This window comes from Lissotriton vulgaris, chromosome 3_1 (genome assembly GCF_964263255.1).
Source record: "Lissotriton vulgaris chromosome 3_1, aLisVul1.2, whole genome shotgun sequence".
Taxonomy (NCBI): Eukaryota; Metazoa; Chordata; class Amphibia; order Caudata; family Salamandridae; genus Lissotriton; species Lissotriton vulgaris.
This window is the reverse complement of record NC_141689.1, coordinates 388,134,970-388,154,690: the sequence shown is the minus strand read 5'-3', so window position 1 is coordinate 388,154,690 and position 19,721 is coordinate 388,134,970. Positions and strand designations below refer to the sequence as shown.

Here is a 19,721-nt window from a genome sequence, read left to right as displayed (position 1 = left end):
AATCAATGATGTCATGAGTGATGTCACTGACCATGTCTTGAGTGATGTAATATGTGAAGTCATCAGCAGTGCATTGCGGGCGCACGAGTTATAGTTAGCTGAACTAAATATAACTGGGGGATTTCAATGGTTTTGTATGAGTGAAATGTCCAGCTAACTATAACATGTGTGAAACCTATGTTTATTTCAGTGAATTTCTAAGGTTTTTTAAATGCTAATTCCTAACTATAACGTGGCTGAAACCTATGGCTTTTTCAGTGGATTTCTAAGGTTTTTTAAATGCCAATTCCTAACTATAACGTGGCTGAAATCTATGTTTTTTCAGTGAATTTCAAAGGTGTTGTAAATGATAATTTTTAAATGTATTAATTGTTATATTTTTTATACTAATTGACTGATGACTACATTGTTTTAAAGTATTTATTTTTAGATATTTTTTTAAATTACATTACATATTTTTTATATAAATTGAAAAAAAGTTTTTAAAAATATTGAAATTGTAGTATTTTTATTTTTATTTTATATTTTTTTTATTTTTACATAGTTTATATAGCAGGCAAATATATCCTATGGAAGGAAATTCAAGTTACTGGTAAGTACGGTTAAAATTACTTTTCAGGAACAGTAGTGAGCTGAAAGATGCAGCACTGAGGTCTCTCCTAATAACAGGTGAGTAAATCGGAATTCCTAGTTCGGCGGATTTTAGAGGAATCTTTTAAAGTTCCAAAACTCCACACTTAGAAGAATGTCCAAGTGAAACCAGTCAATGTTAGCCTATGGAAGGACATTCAAGTTACTGTAAGTATGGTTAGAATTACTTTTCAGGATCAGTAGTGGGCTGAAAGATGCAGCACTGAGGTCTCTCCTGATAACAGGTGAGTTAATCGGAATTCGTAGTTAGGCTGATTTTAGAGGAATTTTTTAAAGTTCCAAAACTCCCACTGGGCCTGGCCCTCCTCGTTGGGGCCATGGGGGGTCCCCAAGCCCCCACAGTCCCTGCCGGCTCTCTGCATCCTGCGGGAGCCGGCATTGCTGTTCTGCTTGGGGAGCAGCTAACATGCTGCTACCCATGCAGGAAAGCAATCCACTTTGATTTTTGAAAGAGAGAGCAGGTTTCCTGCTCTCTCTTTCAAAAACCAAAGCAGTTTGCTACGGTAGGGCGGGAGCCGCGGGGCCCAACAACTTTGCGTGGTTCAGCCCCATGGTGCTGGTACCCAAGGCTGCCCCACTGGCACCACTCCATTAATTAGGTTCTGTGTGAAATACAGGAGAATCAATTCCCTCATGAAAAAGGACACACACCCTACCTCCCAACCTGATAAGTTCAACAACAGGCTGTGCACTGCCAAGTTCCTGAGTACCTTTCATCTTACATCAGGGTCCTGTAAGCTTGCTCTGACTTGGGGCAAAAGATAGGTCTGCATTCTTGACTCCAAAGGACCACTTCCAATTTTGGGTAATGCCTTGGATCAAAGAAAGTCCCTCATCACACGTAAAGAATATTGTCCCTCCAGCAGGGACAATATTCCGAGGCACACCATCCTTGACGAATGTGTGACTACAAGGGGTCGCCCTCTTTCCTCATGCCTTTTTAGCAGTACCGTAAGTGAAACTCAATCCTATTAGGAGTATGATTACAGGACCCACCAAACTTACAAGTAACAGGTGGAGTAATCAGATATACAATTTATATAAGTCAAAAAAGAGGGAGTTAGCACAGGGATCTGACAGTCCTGGTGAAAGCCAGGAGAGACATGCAATCCTGCAGAAACATGTCAACCTTTATGCAGAACGGAGGAATGAAGGGTGCTTAATACACTTACCTCACCACCATCCTTTGGTAGGGAGATACCTTTTAACCCTATTAAAGGAATCCAAGAATAAAATTGTTATTAGGATATCCCTTAGTTAGTTTTAAACTAAAATCTGTACTTAAAATGTTCTGTATTCTTTTCCTTTTCTTTGTGTTTGTATTGTCTTCCTCACTGTATTGCTCTACCTCTAGTGTTGTTCTGCACAGAGGTGTCGCAGCAGGCCTATGATAAAGCATGCCAAAATTCATTGTGGGTGAGGGCAGCTTTTACAAAGCATTGCACTTTGCTACCCTTTGTACTTAACTTTTTCCTAAAAAATGCAACTCTGATGTCCTTACTGCTTGATGTGTGATGAGGTCTATCCAGAGGAGGTCGAAGTAAGGTCATTACCTCCTCCCCCTTTTTCTTCTGTGAAGCTTAAAGAATGTCCCTGTCACCTTTCCAAAGTTGTCTCCTTAACAGAGCTGAATTTAAAAAAGCAGCCCAGAAAGGTGACCTGGACAGAGGCCTGCCAGAGAGCCTTTTATATCCTCAAGGAGGCCATGTGTAATGCACATGTACTCAGTCAAGGCTTCTGACTTCATCGAAAGAGTTCATAGGGCAGACAGACCCAGCTGAGTATTGCATAGGGGCTGTCTTATCCCAGTTAGATTAGGAGGGCCTGGACCAACTGGTAGCCTTCATTAGCAGGAGGTTACTTCCCCCAGGAACAGAAGTGGGGTGTGATTGAAGGGAAGGCATTTGCTTTAGTCTGGGCACTGAAGTAGCTGGACCATATCTATCTGGGACTCACTTCTAGGTTCAGGGAGACCACAGACCCCTCAGATGGCTAATGCAAATGAGTGGTAAAAATCCAAAACTGTTAAGGTGGTCCATCTCCCTACAGGAATGGACTTTGTGTTGAAACACCATCCTGGGTGAGGCCACACTAATGATGATGGTCTATCCAGGTTCTTCTTAGTGAGGGATTGAGTAGTACTCCCCACTTTTAGCCAGGGGGGCATGTTGGACTTGTCAGCCTTAGGGTGGTCTTCCCCAAACATTTTACCTTCCTTCTTTATTTTTGCTGATCGTGTTTGTTTTTTCTGGCCTTAGAAATCTGTGAACTTTACCCCTGCCAACCAGTGCTAAAGTGCATGAGCTCACTCCTTTAAATATGGTAACATTGGCGTATCACCAATTGGCATAATTAATTTACTTATCAGTCCATAGTACAGTGGTACTACATGTATCCAGGGCCTATAAAGCAATTCTACCTTTGGGCTTGCAGCCCTTATTGTGCCACCCACTTAACTAGCCCATTAACCATGTCTCAGGCCTGCCATTTCAGCCTGGCATAATAAACCTTTTTGCCAGGCCCAACTTTCCCTTTTAATACATATATGTCACCCCTAGGGTGCACCCTGAACTGCCCTAAGTGCCGTGCACTCTGGACCTGTGGAGAGTCTGTCAGGAAGAAGGACTGTTGTACTGCTGAAAGGAGTGTCACTCTTCTGGACTGGTGCTCTGTGATACTGCTACTCTGCCGTGCTGAACTGCTGCCCTCTTGCCTTGGTAAGAAGGACTGGACCTACATCTGTTGATACCAGGACTCCAAAGTGACACTAAGGATTGGTGGCTGGCCTCCTGCCCAGACCATCAGTATTAGAATGCTCCAATAACCTTGCACCCAGCACCTGGACTCTGCCATCTGTGAGTCTACCTTGCCAAGTGGTGCCAGTTAGTCATGGACCCTTGGAAACAGACCAAGGTGCTCTTCCAGCTACTGTGGATTGAGTGGAACTGATGTATCCCTGAGTGGTGCAACCCTGAGCAGAGCTGACACATCAACACTGATGCGTGGATCAGAACTATCACAAAGACCTGCATCACAGTATGTTATCTCATCAGATTTGCAGATGTGCAAAACATCTTCAGTGCAGGCCCTCGCATCCCTCATTGGTGGCAGCTTCGTCGAGTGTACCGGACTCCTCATTGTAGCATCGCAGCTCCTTGGAACCAACACATTGCCCTGACTGCGCGACGCATCCTCGATACCAGACTTTGCATCTCAAGCCCTCCTGAACAGGATACTCTATGATGAAGCCGGAACTCCTTCCACAGCCTCATCACATCTTGTAACCAATGCATCACTTCACTTGACTGACGCATCTTCGGTGCAGATCCTCACAAAGCTCTGCAAAGCAGTATTTAAGGCACAATCCATAGGGAGGGTTTTGAGTGAGTAGTATTTAAGGTATGTACAGATGGCCTAACGGGGCTGCTGAGGCCAGCCCGTGCTCCATCACAGTCAGCCTGAACTTGTAACTTTGTCCTGGTCTGATGCGACCACATATCCACAGTTTTATTCCTTTTTTAGCTATATTTCCCAAAAACTTTAAATGTGCATATCGCTGGTCCCACTGATATAAGTTTTGTCATTTTGGACTTGTTTCATTTATTGAAAATAACTATTTTTCTAAACTGTGGTGGGATCTTGTGGTGGTGGTTTTTTTTGTGTTACTGTTTGAAGTGTTGCACAAATACTTTACACATAGCCTCTGAGTTAAGTCTGACTGCTCTGTGCCAAGCAACCTGAGGGTTGAGGCCAGGTTAATTTAGTGTTTACTTCCGACTTAACCCTGAGAAGACTTGTAGTTGCTGCTTGAGAAAGTATTCACCCCCCTCAAACAGTGACCTAGTTTCTTGCACTCCCCCTCCCCAAAGTCTTGGCAAACTGGAAACTTTTTTTGTTTTTTAAAATCTAATTTGAGAATGCTAAGTCAGGGACGGAGACTTGTTTCTCCTTGTAGTCAACATCGATGTGTTTGTAGCCAGTCACAGACTAATATTCATTAGACAAATCAGTCTGAAACCTCCAGCAAATGGGGATTTCATAATGCAACCTATTACTACATTAATTGCATTGCAAAGTTACACAGAAGTCACAAAAAGTGCATCCGCATTTGGCACCTATTTTTTGTGACCTGTTGTAACTTACATCAAGTCCTTCATTCTTACTGTTTGTGTGTCTAAGACTGTCATATTGGTTTGGCGCATGTTAAAACCAGCAAACGAGGTTTGAGCAAAAAGTACACACCTTGCTCATTGATTATTAGAGGTCAAAAAGAGGGTACAGTCAGGAAAACGCTATGGGGATCTGCGAAGGCCAGACTGATTCTTTAAACCTCCATGTATACACTACAGATTTTTTTCAAGTTGACTCACAGTGGGACTCCCCTTCCCTTTCAGCTCATGCCACAATACACTGGTATCATGACATCAGTGAACATAGTTGTAAAATACTTATTGATGCTGTTAGACCTGGTGGCCCATAGGTTGGTCTTTCCCCAAAAACTTTGCACATTCACCTCCTGGTTTCCGCATTTTGTTTATGTTAGCATTAAGACTCTCTGCACTTTACCACTGCTAACCAGTGCTAAAGTGCTTCACCTCTCTTCATTAAAGATGGTAAAATTTGAGTAAACCTGATTTGCACATTTGATTTACTTATAGGTCCCTAGTAAAGTGGTTCAACATATAACCAGGGCATTTAAATAAATGCTACTCTTGGGAATGCAGCACTTATAGTGACACCTATTTAAGAAGTCATTTAAAACATGTCTCAGGGTGTGCCATTGCAGCCTGTGTCTAGTTTGAAACTGCCATATCAATTTGGTCAAATAAAGCTTTTTAATACATATATTACCCCTAGAGTAGGTCTAAACAGCCCAAAGGGCAGGGGGCATAATTGTTTTTAAATGGCGGTCATGTACTTTTAAGTTGTACATGTCCTGGTATTGAAAAACATCTAAATTCGTTTTTCACTACTGCAAGGCCTCCCTCTCCGATATAATAACATTTGATTACCTTATTCAATTGAATAAGTGATAACCTTTCAAGAATATTGGGGTCATCATTGTTTACTCCCTATCCATGCAGGAACATGTTAAAGTTACCCAAAAACTGTTGTCCATGCTTTAATTGCTAGCTGCCTGAACTATCGCAAAGCACTCTTTGTGGCATGGCAGATTACCTGTTTATGATATTGCAGATGATTCAAAATACCGCTGCCAGGCTAATCTGCAACATGGACAGATCCGGATCCGCTTCAGTATGTTTTTCCTTTTGACATTGGCTACCAATATGGAAAAGAGCTGGTTTCAAACTCCTACACTTTGCACATAATGCCTTTTATAACACCAGTGCCAGACTTCTTCAGCCCAGAGTGGAATTTTATCAACTATCTGGTGATTTGAGATCTGTTACAATGTTAATCTGCTTGTTCCTTACTACTTAGTTAGAAAGCATGCAGGTGTATTAGGAGCAGACTAGATATCCCGTGGATTTTATCTTGGCACAGAGTGGTGGAGTACGCGCCCTGTTGCTTTCATAAGAGAAAATGCCTTTAGCTCATGCTAAAAGGAGGGTTTGTTGGATTATGCTTGTTGATGCTCTTGTAATGCCATGTATAAGTTAGCATTTGCTACGCCAATCTTGTTTTCAGGTTTGTGTGAGGTTCAAAACGAATCCTTCTCTGTTCCAAGAAAGACCCTGTGCTTAGTTTTTTTTCCCCGTAACGAGGAACTGCTTGTTCCAGTGCATAGTTTTCCCTAGATAAATAACCTCTCCCACCTGTCAGGCAGTTTGATCGCAGCACAGGTAGGAACGGCCTTGAGAGTGTCCTGAACTGTGCAAGATAGGAGAGGAAACCTTTTTGTTGTCTTTCGCTGTCCAGACACGTCTGTTTGGAAAATTCCACTGAGGGCGTGCCCTTAGTTAACCATGCAATGTACATAATGTATTTTCAAGCATACTGTTCCTCAGTTCCCTCCGTAGTATTCTTACGGGTCTGTGCAGACGGAGCCCCGCTCTGAGTGTATACTAATAAACAATTATTGGTGTATATTCTCCACTCTTCATTCTGTATGGAAGGCTGAGACGTGGTCTGTGGTGATCCGGGGAACCATAATCGGGTCACTTCCTTCAGATCATGCAATCTAGTTTTAGCTAAAGCAATCCAAAAAAAGAAAGCAATAACAGGAGGTTGCTCTCTTTCGCATCAGGCTGCAGTCCGGTGGAATTTGCTATCTCTGGAACTTCGACTTATGGAGACCCATATATCCCGTAGGGGATGAGTGTTGCACTTTATAAATATTTTAAATGCGTAAATAAATTAAACCTTTGAATGTTAGCCAGTAGGATTGTCATGGTTATATTCAAAAGGATTGCAATTTAATATCCTCTTTCGTGGTAAAGTTACATCTTAAGTCACAGTTCTGAAAATGGGACTTTCAGAAAGTTGCAAAAAGAACAACTGGTGTACAGAATGTTGAACCATGTCAATCAATCATCCCAGTACCGAGATCTGGCCATTAATCCATCTTTTTTTGCTTCCTATGCCATTCCAGTTTATTTCCAGCCCTGTGCGAATCAGTCTCGGTCCTGCCCCTCATGGGAACAGTCCAGCCCGAACTGCCAGGCCAGGTCCGCCATGGACCAGAAACAAGCATCTTGGGACCGCTTTATGGGTTCCACCGCATATCAGCCAGAATAGCTTGATTCCAGCACAGGACCCACGTCTGGGCATATGCTTCTCACTCGGGTAACAAATGCAAAAAGAACAATTAATAGACAGAATGTTGAATAATGTCAAACATTCACCCCAGTACAGAGATCCAATTGGACCTCCTCCCTTCATTTCAGGCAGACTGACTCCAAGGGTTAGCTGGCTGACTCATGTTCTGAACTACAGGTACACAACAAGCTCCAGAGATCTCACTGCACCTGTGCTGCTGACCTGATGCACTGGCCCTGACTGACCCTGCAACTGGCCCTGGCTGGGCCCTGATTGCCTCTGTTGGAGTGAGTTCCTGATCCCTTAGGAAATACCTTTCCAGGTCCTGAAACCTGAGCTGACATTAGTTGAACACCTTCTGAGAAGAAAAGGAGAAATTCTGAAGTTTTGGGCTTCTTGCAACCGGGAATAGGCCCGTTTGTGCCGAGATCTTGCCATGCACAATGATCGCCAATGCGAGATGTGTACTTCGTGCTGCAGCATCCAACAGCCCGCGATGCCCATCGACATGAAGTTCTAGTGAAGAACGTCCACAGTGTCCAGCCTGCTCTTCACGCTACAGCGACATCCATCTGCTAGTTCTACCTGTTTCTAGCGAACTCATCCACTGTTAACTGAACTCTTCGTGCCAGACTTCGAAAATGCAACTTTTTTAGCAGGACTAACCTGTTCTTTGTATCTGGCCCAGATTCTATTGCAGTGCACCTGAACTGGTGACTTTCCTCCAGTGTAGTGCGGCCAGATAATTGGGAGTGACACTTCTACTTTTGGGAACTATGCTTAGCTAATTCTTTGAAACTGATCATCTACAGTTCTACTTTTCTTGGTGTAGCCTTTTTAAGTCATCGATTGTTACACTATTTTTCTAAATTGGTGTGGGATTTTCGTTGTGTTTTCACGTTGTTACTGTTTGTATGCTGTACAAATTCTTTACACATTGCCTCTAAGTTTGCCTGACTGCTTTTGTGGCAAGCTACCAGAGGATTAATCACATGTTAATTTAGTGACTTTTGTTGTTCACCCTGATGGGGATTGTGGTTGCTGCTTTCGAAGGGTATTCGCCCCATTCATGTAAAAACCAATTTTCCTTCAAATGCCTTTGGCTAGGAACATATTTTAATACACAATACTGAATGTACTTAAAAATTAAACTGACCGAGGAAATGTCACCCCTGAGATGCATACATGAACAACTATACATTAAGCAACTTTCAGTTAGGCTTCTGGGGGCATATTACCAAGCAATAGCGATAATTATCGCTATTGCTTGGTTAGAGACAAAAATTTACCGCTGTGCTGTGGCGATTTTTACTGCAAATAAACCTTGGTATTACCAAGGTTTATCGCAAATGCGATAAAAATCGCCAAAATGCATGAATATCGCTGAAAAGTCAGCGATATTCATGCATTACCGAGCTAATGTTCTTAGCCATGTTATCCACCGCCCATTGGATAACATGGCTAAGAGCTGCTCAGGGCAGGTGTTAGCTTTTGGAGATATTCGCGCTTAGCGCAAATATCTCCAAAAGTTGGTAATAGGAGATAGCGATGTTAGCGACTGTTTTCAGTCGCTAACATCTTGGCACGCCCACTTTGCATGTCATTAGTGATAAATATCACTGACATGCAAAGTGGGGCCCAAGATGGTCGCTATCTCCTACTAGCTGTCGCTAACTGGTGTTAGCGACAGCTAGGTAATAGGGAGATAATTTTATCTCCGCTTTCTTGGCTTTTAAAGCCAAAAAAGCGGAGATAAACCCCCTTGATAATATGCCCCCTGGTTTCTTAAGGTCATCTAAAGGTAGAATTTCAATAATGTCTCGGCTTGGTTTTTGAACGCGTGTTCACGAAACATTTTTAGTGGAGTCATTTACTTAAACTTTCACTTTGATTCCCTTTTCTCTTTTCTGTTTTTGTCGTTTTATTGCATATATTTTATTTCTAACTCATACTTTTTGCAACCTTACAAACATCTCGCTTTCCTTGAAAGAGACACATCAAAGGCTGGGATAATTCTTTCAGACTGGTTGCGCACTCTCACTTAAACAGCATAATTCTGCCATGAGGTCAGGATGAGATCATTGGAGCAAGGGAAGTTCCTTGCAGATAAGCCTTATCTTCCCAGTGCAGTTGCCCTGCCTGCAGAAGGTTGTGCGGCCATGATGCGGTTGTGTGTTCTAGACAAAGTCAAATGGTTTTACCTTGACTTGTTATTGCTCTTATTTTTTAGAAATATACTGACCATTTTATTCTCATCATTGTACATTTTCGAATACCATTGCAAACTTCGCAGGTGCAGAGAAATGCTTAGCTTTCATGAGTTTTTTCAGCTCTATTTGCAGGAGGCTGCTGTCATTTGTCTTGCCAGAAGTCATTTATTAAAAGTCCCATGTGATGCACCTGCTCACTATGTATAGATTTGTTTTAGAAGCTCTCTGCATGTCCCGGTCACCTTGGAGCTATTGCAAAGGACTTTTTAATGTAATTACTTTAAAAACAAAAGGATGTTTTGTTATTTAAGCTGAGATCCTAACCGGAGACTGTTTCAAGAAAATGATGTCTCTTGGCAAACCATCTTGGGGCACATTTACTATTATTTTACCCAACCTGGTGCCTGAAACGGAGAAAAAAGCAGACATGCTCCATATTTACAAAGGTATGGAGCATTTCTGCTCTCTCTGTGTGCTGGTACACTATGTGCTGACTAATGCTTATTTGTGTAGGAAAGTGTACCTTCAAGCACAATTCAACCCAAAGAGTAAATAAGGAAAAGAAAAAAAGATGTTTCTCATTGTAATGCCATTATCTGGGTGTCATACAGATTTGACACTAACCCAGGTTTGTAAATCTAGAATTGCTTCAAATCCATTTGTGGATCCACTTGAACGCCCATGCTTCACCCACGGATGCCTCCAAGTTCAAAATGTAACACAACGTAGCTCAAAGAGCTATGTTCTGTTTAATTTGTCTACAAAGCCATGCAAGGTGGTACACTGCACTTTTTGAGTGGCTTTGTAAGGCTGAATTGAGGTATTGCACTATTTGCGTCACCTTGCGTTCATAAATCTGTGAGCAAAAAATTAAGTAAAAAATATGCAAAATGCAATAATGCAAACATGTGGGAATATTGCAAATCTTATAAACTTTGCAAAGATATTCTAGATTTTGCACAGGCCTAATTATCACATTGCAAACACATGCAGATAATGGACGGAGCCCCAAAACCTTTCAGATACTCACCCCAGTCATAGATCTGGGTTGAATCCATCATCATTCTTCAGCTCACTTCGCCAATCCAGTTCAGACACAGCCATCTGCAAATAAGTCTTGACCCTTTGCGTCATGGGCACAATCCAGCCTGAAACTGCCAAGCCAGGTCTGCCCTGGACTGGAAACAAGCATCCTGGGACCCGTTTCAGGGTAACACCCCTCATTAGCCAGGCGAACTTGAATCCAATGGCAAAGTGAGCAAGGGTCCCATGTTTGGGCATACCCTGCCAACCCATGGTGAAGAAAAGAAACACAAGGATGGAGTGCCAACACTTTTCAGACACTCACCCCTAGTCACAGATCTGGGTTGAATCCATCATCATTCTTTAGCTCAGTTCACCACCCCTGTTCAGCCCCAGCCATCTGCAAATCAGTCTTGACCCTGTGCCTCATGGGAACAGTCCAGCTGAAATGCTAAGTCCGGTCTCTCCTCGACTGGAAACAAGCATCCTGGGACTGGTTTTGGGGTAATACCCCTCACTGACCAGGCTAGCTTGAATCCAAGAGCAAAGTGAGCAAGGGACCCCCGTCTGGGCATACCCTGCTAAGCCAAGGCAAACAAAGAGATGAAGGACAGAGCGTCAACACATTTCAGACAGTCACCCCCAGTCACAGATCTGCACTGGGACCCTCATTATTTTTTGCACTTGGCTGTTCGGGTACTGAGGCTGAGCAGTCAGAGGCTTTCTCGGGGGGGAGCAGTTAGCTAAAGTCTCCCCACCCAGCAATGCTACAAACAATACTTTAAACATCATTGCATAGGCAGTGCTTTTGCTCATTACATGGACCACTAATTCTTACACATACATGTCCAAATATATATAAAAATGGCAGGCACAAATGCCTATGATGGCATGCTTTATATGATTAAACAGCCAACAGCAGGTGCACCCTAAAAAGTTCCCGAAGATCAGGGAACCCCCTAACTGCATTCTGCACTCCTGTACTCGGCGCACCACTAACCGCCTGAATGTCCCGAACTATATAAAAAAATCCACTCTTATGTGCTTCACACCAAATGCAACAAACAGAATAGACAGACCCACTGGCTTTGTCAGGGTCTCACCACAATGCTTAAAATACAGCACTATCAATTCCAAAAACATTTCTGGATCATACAGCCTTTCTGTGACATTTGACAGTATGAACTCCTTATTACTATTACTGTGACCATTAATAATCTCACAATATTTATAATGATAAAGAAGTGAACTTCACACTGCATCTAAAAAGTACAACACATTTACAATGAGATCATAGTGTGCTTATAGTTGTCTCTTTTATAATGTCATGTTGGTAGCTACTAGAGGGATCATTTACATATTTTGTGACATCATCTGGTACATCAAGGGTGAGATAAGCATTGCATTTGGTGGATGAGTTATGAATTTCATGGCAGGTGTACATGATACAGTCGGTGAAACTGCCCATAAATGGATTTATTTCTGGGATTTGGTTACCATACCTGCATTAAAAGAGCTTGTAACAGTTGTGTGAGTTATGGATTGTTGGGCTAACCATAAGTGGCAAATATGAGTACATTCCAGGTACCTGTGTACTATAATCCAATTAAGGGCTTCTGGCAAAAACGCAAGGGGCTATAGGAGCATATTACACAATTGATATGATCAGTATTTTATGTGTTTATCTCCAACCAAACCAAGGGTATATCATAGAAAATTCAATCTTCCATTTTTGGTAGGAGGATTGTGGTCCACTCTACCCTTTTCTCCTCTGTGAATATGTACAGTATTGGTTTTTTTCTTTAGGTCTCCACTAAAACATGTGCCTCTGTACACCTGCAAAAGTTGGAACACATTCTGAGCATAAGGACTATCACCCATTGTGATTTATAAATTATGATCATGAAAGGCAAAAAGTCCAGTTTTTATTGCTGTCATGCCAGGAACAATTGCACTGCATATGATTGCAATGAACACGTGTATAGTGATGCCGCTTGTATATGATTGAAGAAATTAGATTAATTAAACTAAGCATTAACTCACCCAATTTATTTGCTTGTTTTCGTATCCCTGCTTTGTCGAAGTTACATCATGTTCTCAGTAATTGTTTGAATGTGCATTTGGATAAATCACTGCCTTTCATTGATAATGGACTTTTAATACGTTCCTCTCTTTATAGTACAAACAAGTCGAACAGTACATGTCATTCCATAAGTTACCTTCAGACATGCGGCAGAAGATCCATGACTACTATGAGCACCGATACCAAGGCAAGATCTTCGACGAGGATAATATTCTCAGCGAGCTCAATGACCCACTGAGGGAGGTAAGACGAGTGCTATGAATTATGAGATTTCTGTGTGGTCAGCAAGTTATTTTTATATCATGGACATATTCTTCTGCTGAAGGTTAGGATCAGGTCTCATGCAAAGATCGTAACTCCACCTCAGTGAGGAAATCAAAAACCTTCCGCTGTTGAGTCATGGTGACGGGCCAGCCTTGAAGATTATACTGCCTACAATGTACTGCTTTTTTAAAGTCAGGAAATTCAAGTGTCACCTGCTGCACCATATAATCTTTAAATATAAAATATAGAGCTAATTAGGCTGCTATGGAACACAAAATATTATCCTGTAATTCCATGCACATACTCACTTACTCTCTCACTCACTAAGCGCTGGGATGCCCCAGGGTAACTATGCGCTATATAAGACCGTCTTAATAATAATAATAATAATAACTCACTCACAGTGTCTTATACAGATTTTACCATCTGTGTCTGTCTGTAGCTCTTTTACTTGTATCTTTGTCTGTTTTTGTCTCAGTTTTCTTTCCTTTCACTCAGTATTCTGTCTCTATGTGAATTCCTTTGTCAAATGTATTTCGGCATATTCCATTTTAATGATAAAATGTAGTGTCTTGTGAGTCACCGAGATATGCCATGGTAGGTAATTGTTATTACAATTTTCATGCTTTAAAATTCACATTTGAATGTGCCTAGAACAGTTTTATTGAAGAATTCACACATGCAGGGGAAAGGTTTCATAACAGGTTCATGCATTGAGAGTATAGAAATATACCTTGGTTTCTTCCCCAAGAACTGTCTGTTTTTTTTAAGTGAATATGAGGGAAAATTACTTCAGTTCATGCTGGCACCCTTGTATAAATGCAACTAGTCCTGAATCGTAGTGTAGTTCCTATATTCCAAATAGGCTGTGCACATTGGAATAACGTATACTATAGCTTAGACGTAGGACTGAGGTCGACAAGGTCTCTATCGTATATATTAAACGTAATTGTGAGTGCCAGGTAGCTCAGAGGTACCTAGAAACTTTCTTCAATAAACAAGAAGGGATTCGTTTCTGACAACCGCATAAACATGACAACTTTGTTTCCCAAGAATAAGAAATCAATCTCTAGAGTCGTGGAAACAATAGATAACTATTTTAATCAGTCAATCGTGCATGCTTCGTTTCACCAAAGGCGCTGAGTAAATAGAGAGATGGCGTTTTCAATAAAAGGTATTTATTGAACAGTCTTTTTTCTCAAGCATAAGAATTGTACTGATACAATCGTAATACTGGTTATAAAGTACAGGGCATATAATATGAAAATTATTATAAAGTAGTACTGTAAAAGCATGATATGGTTTCTAAGCCATAAATTGCCTTAAAACATATAAAATACATGCAGAGATAAAATAATGACTAGAAGTACTCAACTGGTGATTCTAAAATACGCCTACACCGGTGTACCTAACCAAAATCGAGTACGAGGGAAGTAGTAAGTGAGGTGTAGCTCAAGTTTAGTATTCTTTGCCAATAATCTATTCCACGAATTCTCTAAGGGTCTAATCAGCTCTGTACTTTGGTTTAGAATGAAGGAGGTCTTGCATCTCTCTCTCAGTACTCGATTTCCCAGCAACCCGCAAGGGTAGCCTGGAAACACTGGAGCTGGATTTCTCGGCTGGAGAAAAGACAGCGTTTCTCAGTGCGTCAGCTGGAGGGTCGGCTTCCTTCGGCACTTGCTGCTGCAGGCGTCGGGCAAGAAGTTAGTCGATCTGCTCCAAATCACTGTGTGTTTGTCTGGGCAAATGTAGGCATATTTATACTCTGATGGTGCTGAGTTTGACGTATGATTGGACTTAATAACGTTACTCAAAGACTCAGTTCTTTGAAAACACCATGATTTCCTAGATAAATTAGTATTCAGGCAAGGGGAAATCCCTATCTGCTGAAGGCGGGTTTTTCTAAGAAATCGTTGTTGATTCTTGGAACTTAGTGGATGTAGCCATGCCGTATTTGGGCTGTATAGGCTCAGTCCAAATATGGTAATGATTTCTATGCCTATATAAGGATCGGGTAATTTATACCTATATAAGGAATCGGGAAAATTACACTAGGGTCCTCGATTAATTTACAACACCCACTCCACGATTTTAAGTTCAGTAAAACTAAACGTATCAGTACTGAAGCATTTCAAGAGCTAGTGTTTACAATCCAACCAAAACACAAAATACAAATTGCATTTGAAAAGGCGTTTGTACATGAAACTAGTATAAAGAGTATGGAAAAACAAGTCTCAACGGATATGAAGCATATTATGAGAGCATACATTCTAGCATAATACAAAAATTACATTCATGAAATGTCTCTTAAGGTCATTGAAAAGAAACCAAGACTATCCCATAATATAATATTTAAACTGTTTTGTGATGATGATTAGGCCAAATATTGTCATTAGAAAGTTTTCAAAAGAAATCTTGTTCTCTAAGAATAGTTCTACTGTAAGCAGATCACTCTGTGCCAAAAAGTTCTATTTTAAAAAAGTTCAAATTGTTAGCTAGTTTGTTTTGAAAAAATGAAGGCCGAACGTGAGAGTTCAGGGAATGCTGTGGTCATGAATCAAAAGTTATTCTCGGTGTCAGGAGAAAACATCAGATCATCTAGGCTGGCAAAGAAACTGTCTACCATAGTAGGCGAAAGTGGGGCCACTTCAGTTAGCAGGTCAAATGTGCATAGATGAGGATCATCGCCATCGGAGTTTGAAGCATTAGCAATGTCCGCAGTAGATAGTACCCGTGTGCCTGTAGTGTCACGTATCTCACCCTCAGTTAGACCTGCCAGTGAGACCTCAATGAATGCTGTCATCAGAATTGGTAGCCGTTGGGGGCAACACGATGCATGAGTCATTACCGGACCTAGCAAAGCATCAACATCCGATGGCAGGACTGATGGAAGTGTAAGACAAATGTCCAACACGCATTCTTCTCCGCAAAGCAGGCATCATAGAACAGGTAAGATGCAATCTTGCCAGATTGGTCTGAACGAAAGAAACCAAGTTGTGTTCGGGATCTCTTAAACGAGCCAAGCCAAGAATCTGTGTAATTCTCTCATGATACTTCATGGCAAGGAGGCATTGTTCCATGGTAGTCTGGGTATCGCTGGTGACCGGACTTGCCATATTGGAGTAGAAGGAATAAAAATAGAATTCCTGCTACGAGTCCCAAAATGAGAGGCAGACTGCCGAACACAGAGTGCACAAACATTTTTTAAGAATGCCGAGGACTGCTCCAAGTGGTGTCAACAGTCTCGAAAAAATCGTCTTAAATACTTGTGCTATGCCACTGGTATCAGACATATTTAAGATTTGACTTAACATTTCTGCGAAATGTATTGGGCAGTTTGTTGATAATAATGCATGTATCTTTGCAGAAGTCCTTGCAACTTGAAGATCATATGTTTCTTTAGACGAGGTCAGTGGCACAGTTTTTTGCAAAAGAATGACTTTCATTCTGCTTAAAGAATCAATTTGTATAGAAGAGTTATTCAGTGAAGGCCATAATTCCGTCTCCCTGTCTGTCTTGCTCTTTGGATACAATACTTGCATACATCAAGTGACCCTGGATGACACACTCACGAGATAAGTTTTCCTGGCAACATGCCACAACAACTGTGGTCATTGAGCATAATGTAGCTGCCATTGGGTAGCTGCCTGAAAATTGGTTCTATCACTGTGGAGGGTGTACCGTGCAGGTGGCAAGAGAGGTTATTTGCCGATCCTTTGCAGGCTCCGTGTAAATTAATACCTTGGCACAAAAGTGTACCACTTGGTGAGTTCTTACAATTTTTACCACTAAGGAATACCTCTTTTCCCCCACTCCAACATTTGTGCGTGTATGGTAAAGTCCAGGTCGACTTAATGTATTCTTTGCCCAACCTTTCATACATGCCCGCTGGTATGTGCTGTAGACAATACTGAAATTGGAAAATCGTCACTGGTATCGTAATGGTGCCATGTATTATCCATTCAATGACAGGCTTCTCAGAAACTGTCAATGGTAATCTTTCCAGTTTTTTAATGCTCAGTTCCGAATAGTCTGCTCCTCTTTGTGCCAAAGAGATTTGTTTATCTGTAAGGTTAAATATAGCAAACAATGACGTTGTGTTGATTAGACCCCACGGCACGTAGCCTGAATGTAGATTTTGTAACGTCCAGCCTAACTGCATTATAGAACGTAATTGGGACTGGCCATGTTGTAACATTAGCAAGTCCTGCTCTATTATGTCAATTGCAGATGAAACAATGCTGTCCAAAGAATATATTCTGGAGGACAGAGTCGTTACCCATTGTCCACTACAGAGAGAGTTTTCTCTAAATTAATATGATCAATTTCTCGTATTCTTTCTGCAGTTTCCATTTGCATTATTTTCCAAGCTTCGTTGTACACAGCGTATATACCGTGTAGATTTCCTACACAGTAAGTAGTTACTATCCCTGGATGTTGTCTCTGGGAGTATCTTGGATCTGGCTTATTCACTTTGAACCCTTGTGTTTTGTTCAGGATTCTATCTTGACAGTTATTAGTGTCTGTGGGCCAGATTAACCATTTTTTCCAATCAGGATTAGTTCTGTTGTGTCTTAAAATATATGGTACGTCTACCTTATTTTCTGTAGTATCATTACTCTCAGATGTGGGTTTAGGTATAGACGGTTTAATTAAATCTTTTATCTTAGCCAGGCCAAAACAAGAAGTTTGTTGAAGAGTGTAATTTAATAACATTATTTGTTCTGGTATAATGCAGGCTCTGAACAGGACTTCTAAACCTTGCACCTGCCAGTCTTTCGTGCCCCAGACAGTTTTTGTCTCAATGTTGTCTTTCCAAAAGTCAAAACCTAGTGTAGACAGCTGAGCATAAAAGTTTGCAGAATAAATTTGTTTAGTATTGGTCAACATTGTTTTCATTCGTGTCTTATTTACATTTTTGAAATAAAACGTTTCTGGATTTGTCACATTAAAACCTGAGAAGTATAGAAACTTTTCATACATTTTTTTGAGCTGCCCTTTGGCGGCGTTGTTCAATGTTCCCATTGATTATATGTAAAAACATTCCTAGGGCTTGCAGATTTATGCAAATAATGGTGACCATAATGATTAAAACAATACATTTGTTCATAATCTGATGAACCTTCTAAATAGTCATGTTCCGTAAATTTTGCAGACATTTCTATATCTGATATCATAATATTAATAGTCTCAAAGTCCCAATCATCAGAAAATGTGATGGGTCATACAAAGTCACTCAAAGAAACCTTGAACTGGTGTGGAATCTTCAGCAGCTCCACCGGGCCATAGATGTCATAATCAGTTCTGTCCCACGCTATACCACCAGGTATGGGAATGGCTGTGATGTTCACTGATGAGAGGTCTCTTCTTTCACGATGAGATGATTTGTGAGGTTTCAGGACCAAGTTGATTTTCTGACTTGCTGTGCCTATTGTAGTGTATTTTCCAACTATCATTTTCCCAAGCTTAAAACCAGAATGAGCCAGAGCAGGAGGAAAAGTACACCTAACACAATCCAAAATTCAATCCATGGTGAAACCAGATATGTTTTTTCAAGTTGATGAAAGAGTTCTGTTATTTTTTCTTTGAAAGTTTTATTTGCTGGCGTTTCTGCAGGTTCACTGGGATCCTCAGAGAAGGTATGAAAGTTGATAAAATAGCCAGAGGCACTTCTGTCAATTGTTGCAATTGCATCAGGATTGTTATTAATCTTTGGAGCTGCTTCTTCCTATAGTCAGAGGCTACATCATTGTAGACAGGTGTTTCTTGACAAACTGTTATTTGGGTCTCAAGAGACAAAAGTTCCATGGCTTTATTGCATAGATCTTCTTTTCTTACTGTAGGTTTATCAAAGGTGATAAGTCTTTCAGTCTGAACCCCTTGGATAGTAGCAATATTTGGTTTTCTGCTACATCTTGGGAGTCCACTGGCCTACTACCTATTATTGGCCACATGTAGTGGTTTGACCAGTTTGATGGACCAAACTCTGTTCTCCCTTTTACCATCGAGGGGCGGTAGTACTACTGATCTTGTTCCTTGGATTGCCAATACAAATACTGCTTTTCTGTAAGAAATTCCTTCTTTACCGCGATCTTTTCCCTGACTAGATCCCCAATCTTTGGAATCCAGACAGGTCTTGCTGGGACAGGTGGTTTTTCTTCAGTGGTTGTTGGCTTCTGTTACTCAGACTTCTTGTTTCATTTAAGTCCTGTAAAACAGCCAAACGATCTTTGACATCAAAGCGTTTTTGTTCCACCACTGAAGTTTGACAATCGAGGTCTTTGATTATCATTCTAGTACCAAACAGCAATTCATATGGAGTGATTCCACCCAGAGAATTTCTTGGCAGATTGTTAAGACTACGTTGGACACTTATTAGATGTTTGACCCACCCATCATCCGAACCTAATACCTTAGCTGTTATGGATTGCTTTATGACACGGTTTTTTCTTTCCACTACCGCATTACCCTCAGGATGGAAGGGACTAGAATACTGCAATGCAACGCCCAAGCTAGCCATGGCCTTTTTGTAAGCTGGAGAGCTAAACGCAGGACCCTGGTCAGAATGTAGCGTGCCAATTGCGTATGTGCCGATAAAGAGACGCAAATCCTTTATAACAGTTCTGGCGTCAGCCGAGCACTGGGGCCACATCCAAATAAATCTTGTGCAGGAATCCACTGCGACCATGATATATTTATAGTTGCCATCCCTTGTTAAGGGACCACAGTGGTCCAGGTAAAGACATGCTAGAGGTTTATCTGAAATTAGA

General features: G+C 41.2%; 1 protein-coding gene across 1 annotated transcript in view; it reads left to right on the top strand.

Annotated features, from left to right (window-relative positions):
- Positions 1 to 19,721, top strand: part of HCN1 (hyperpolarization activated cyclic nucleotide gated potassium channel 1) — a 1,068,254-nt gene that overhangs the window by 790,720 nt on the left and 257,813 nt on the right. The window contains exon 5 of the mRNA XM_086960610.1: positions 12,784 to 12,930. Within this exon, the coding sequence (XP_086816736.1) occupies positions 12,784 to 12,930 (147 nt within the window). The remainder of the gene's footprint in view (positions 1 to 12,783; positions 12,931 to 19,721) is intronic.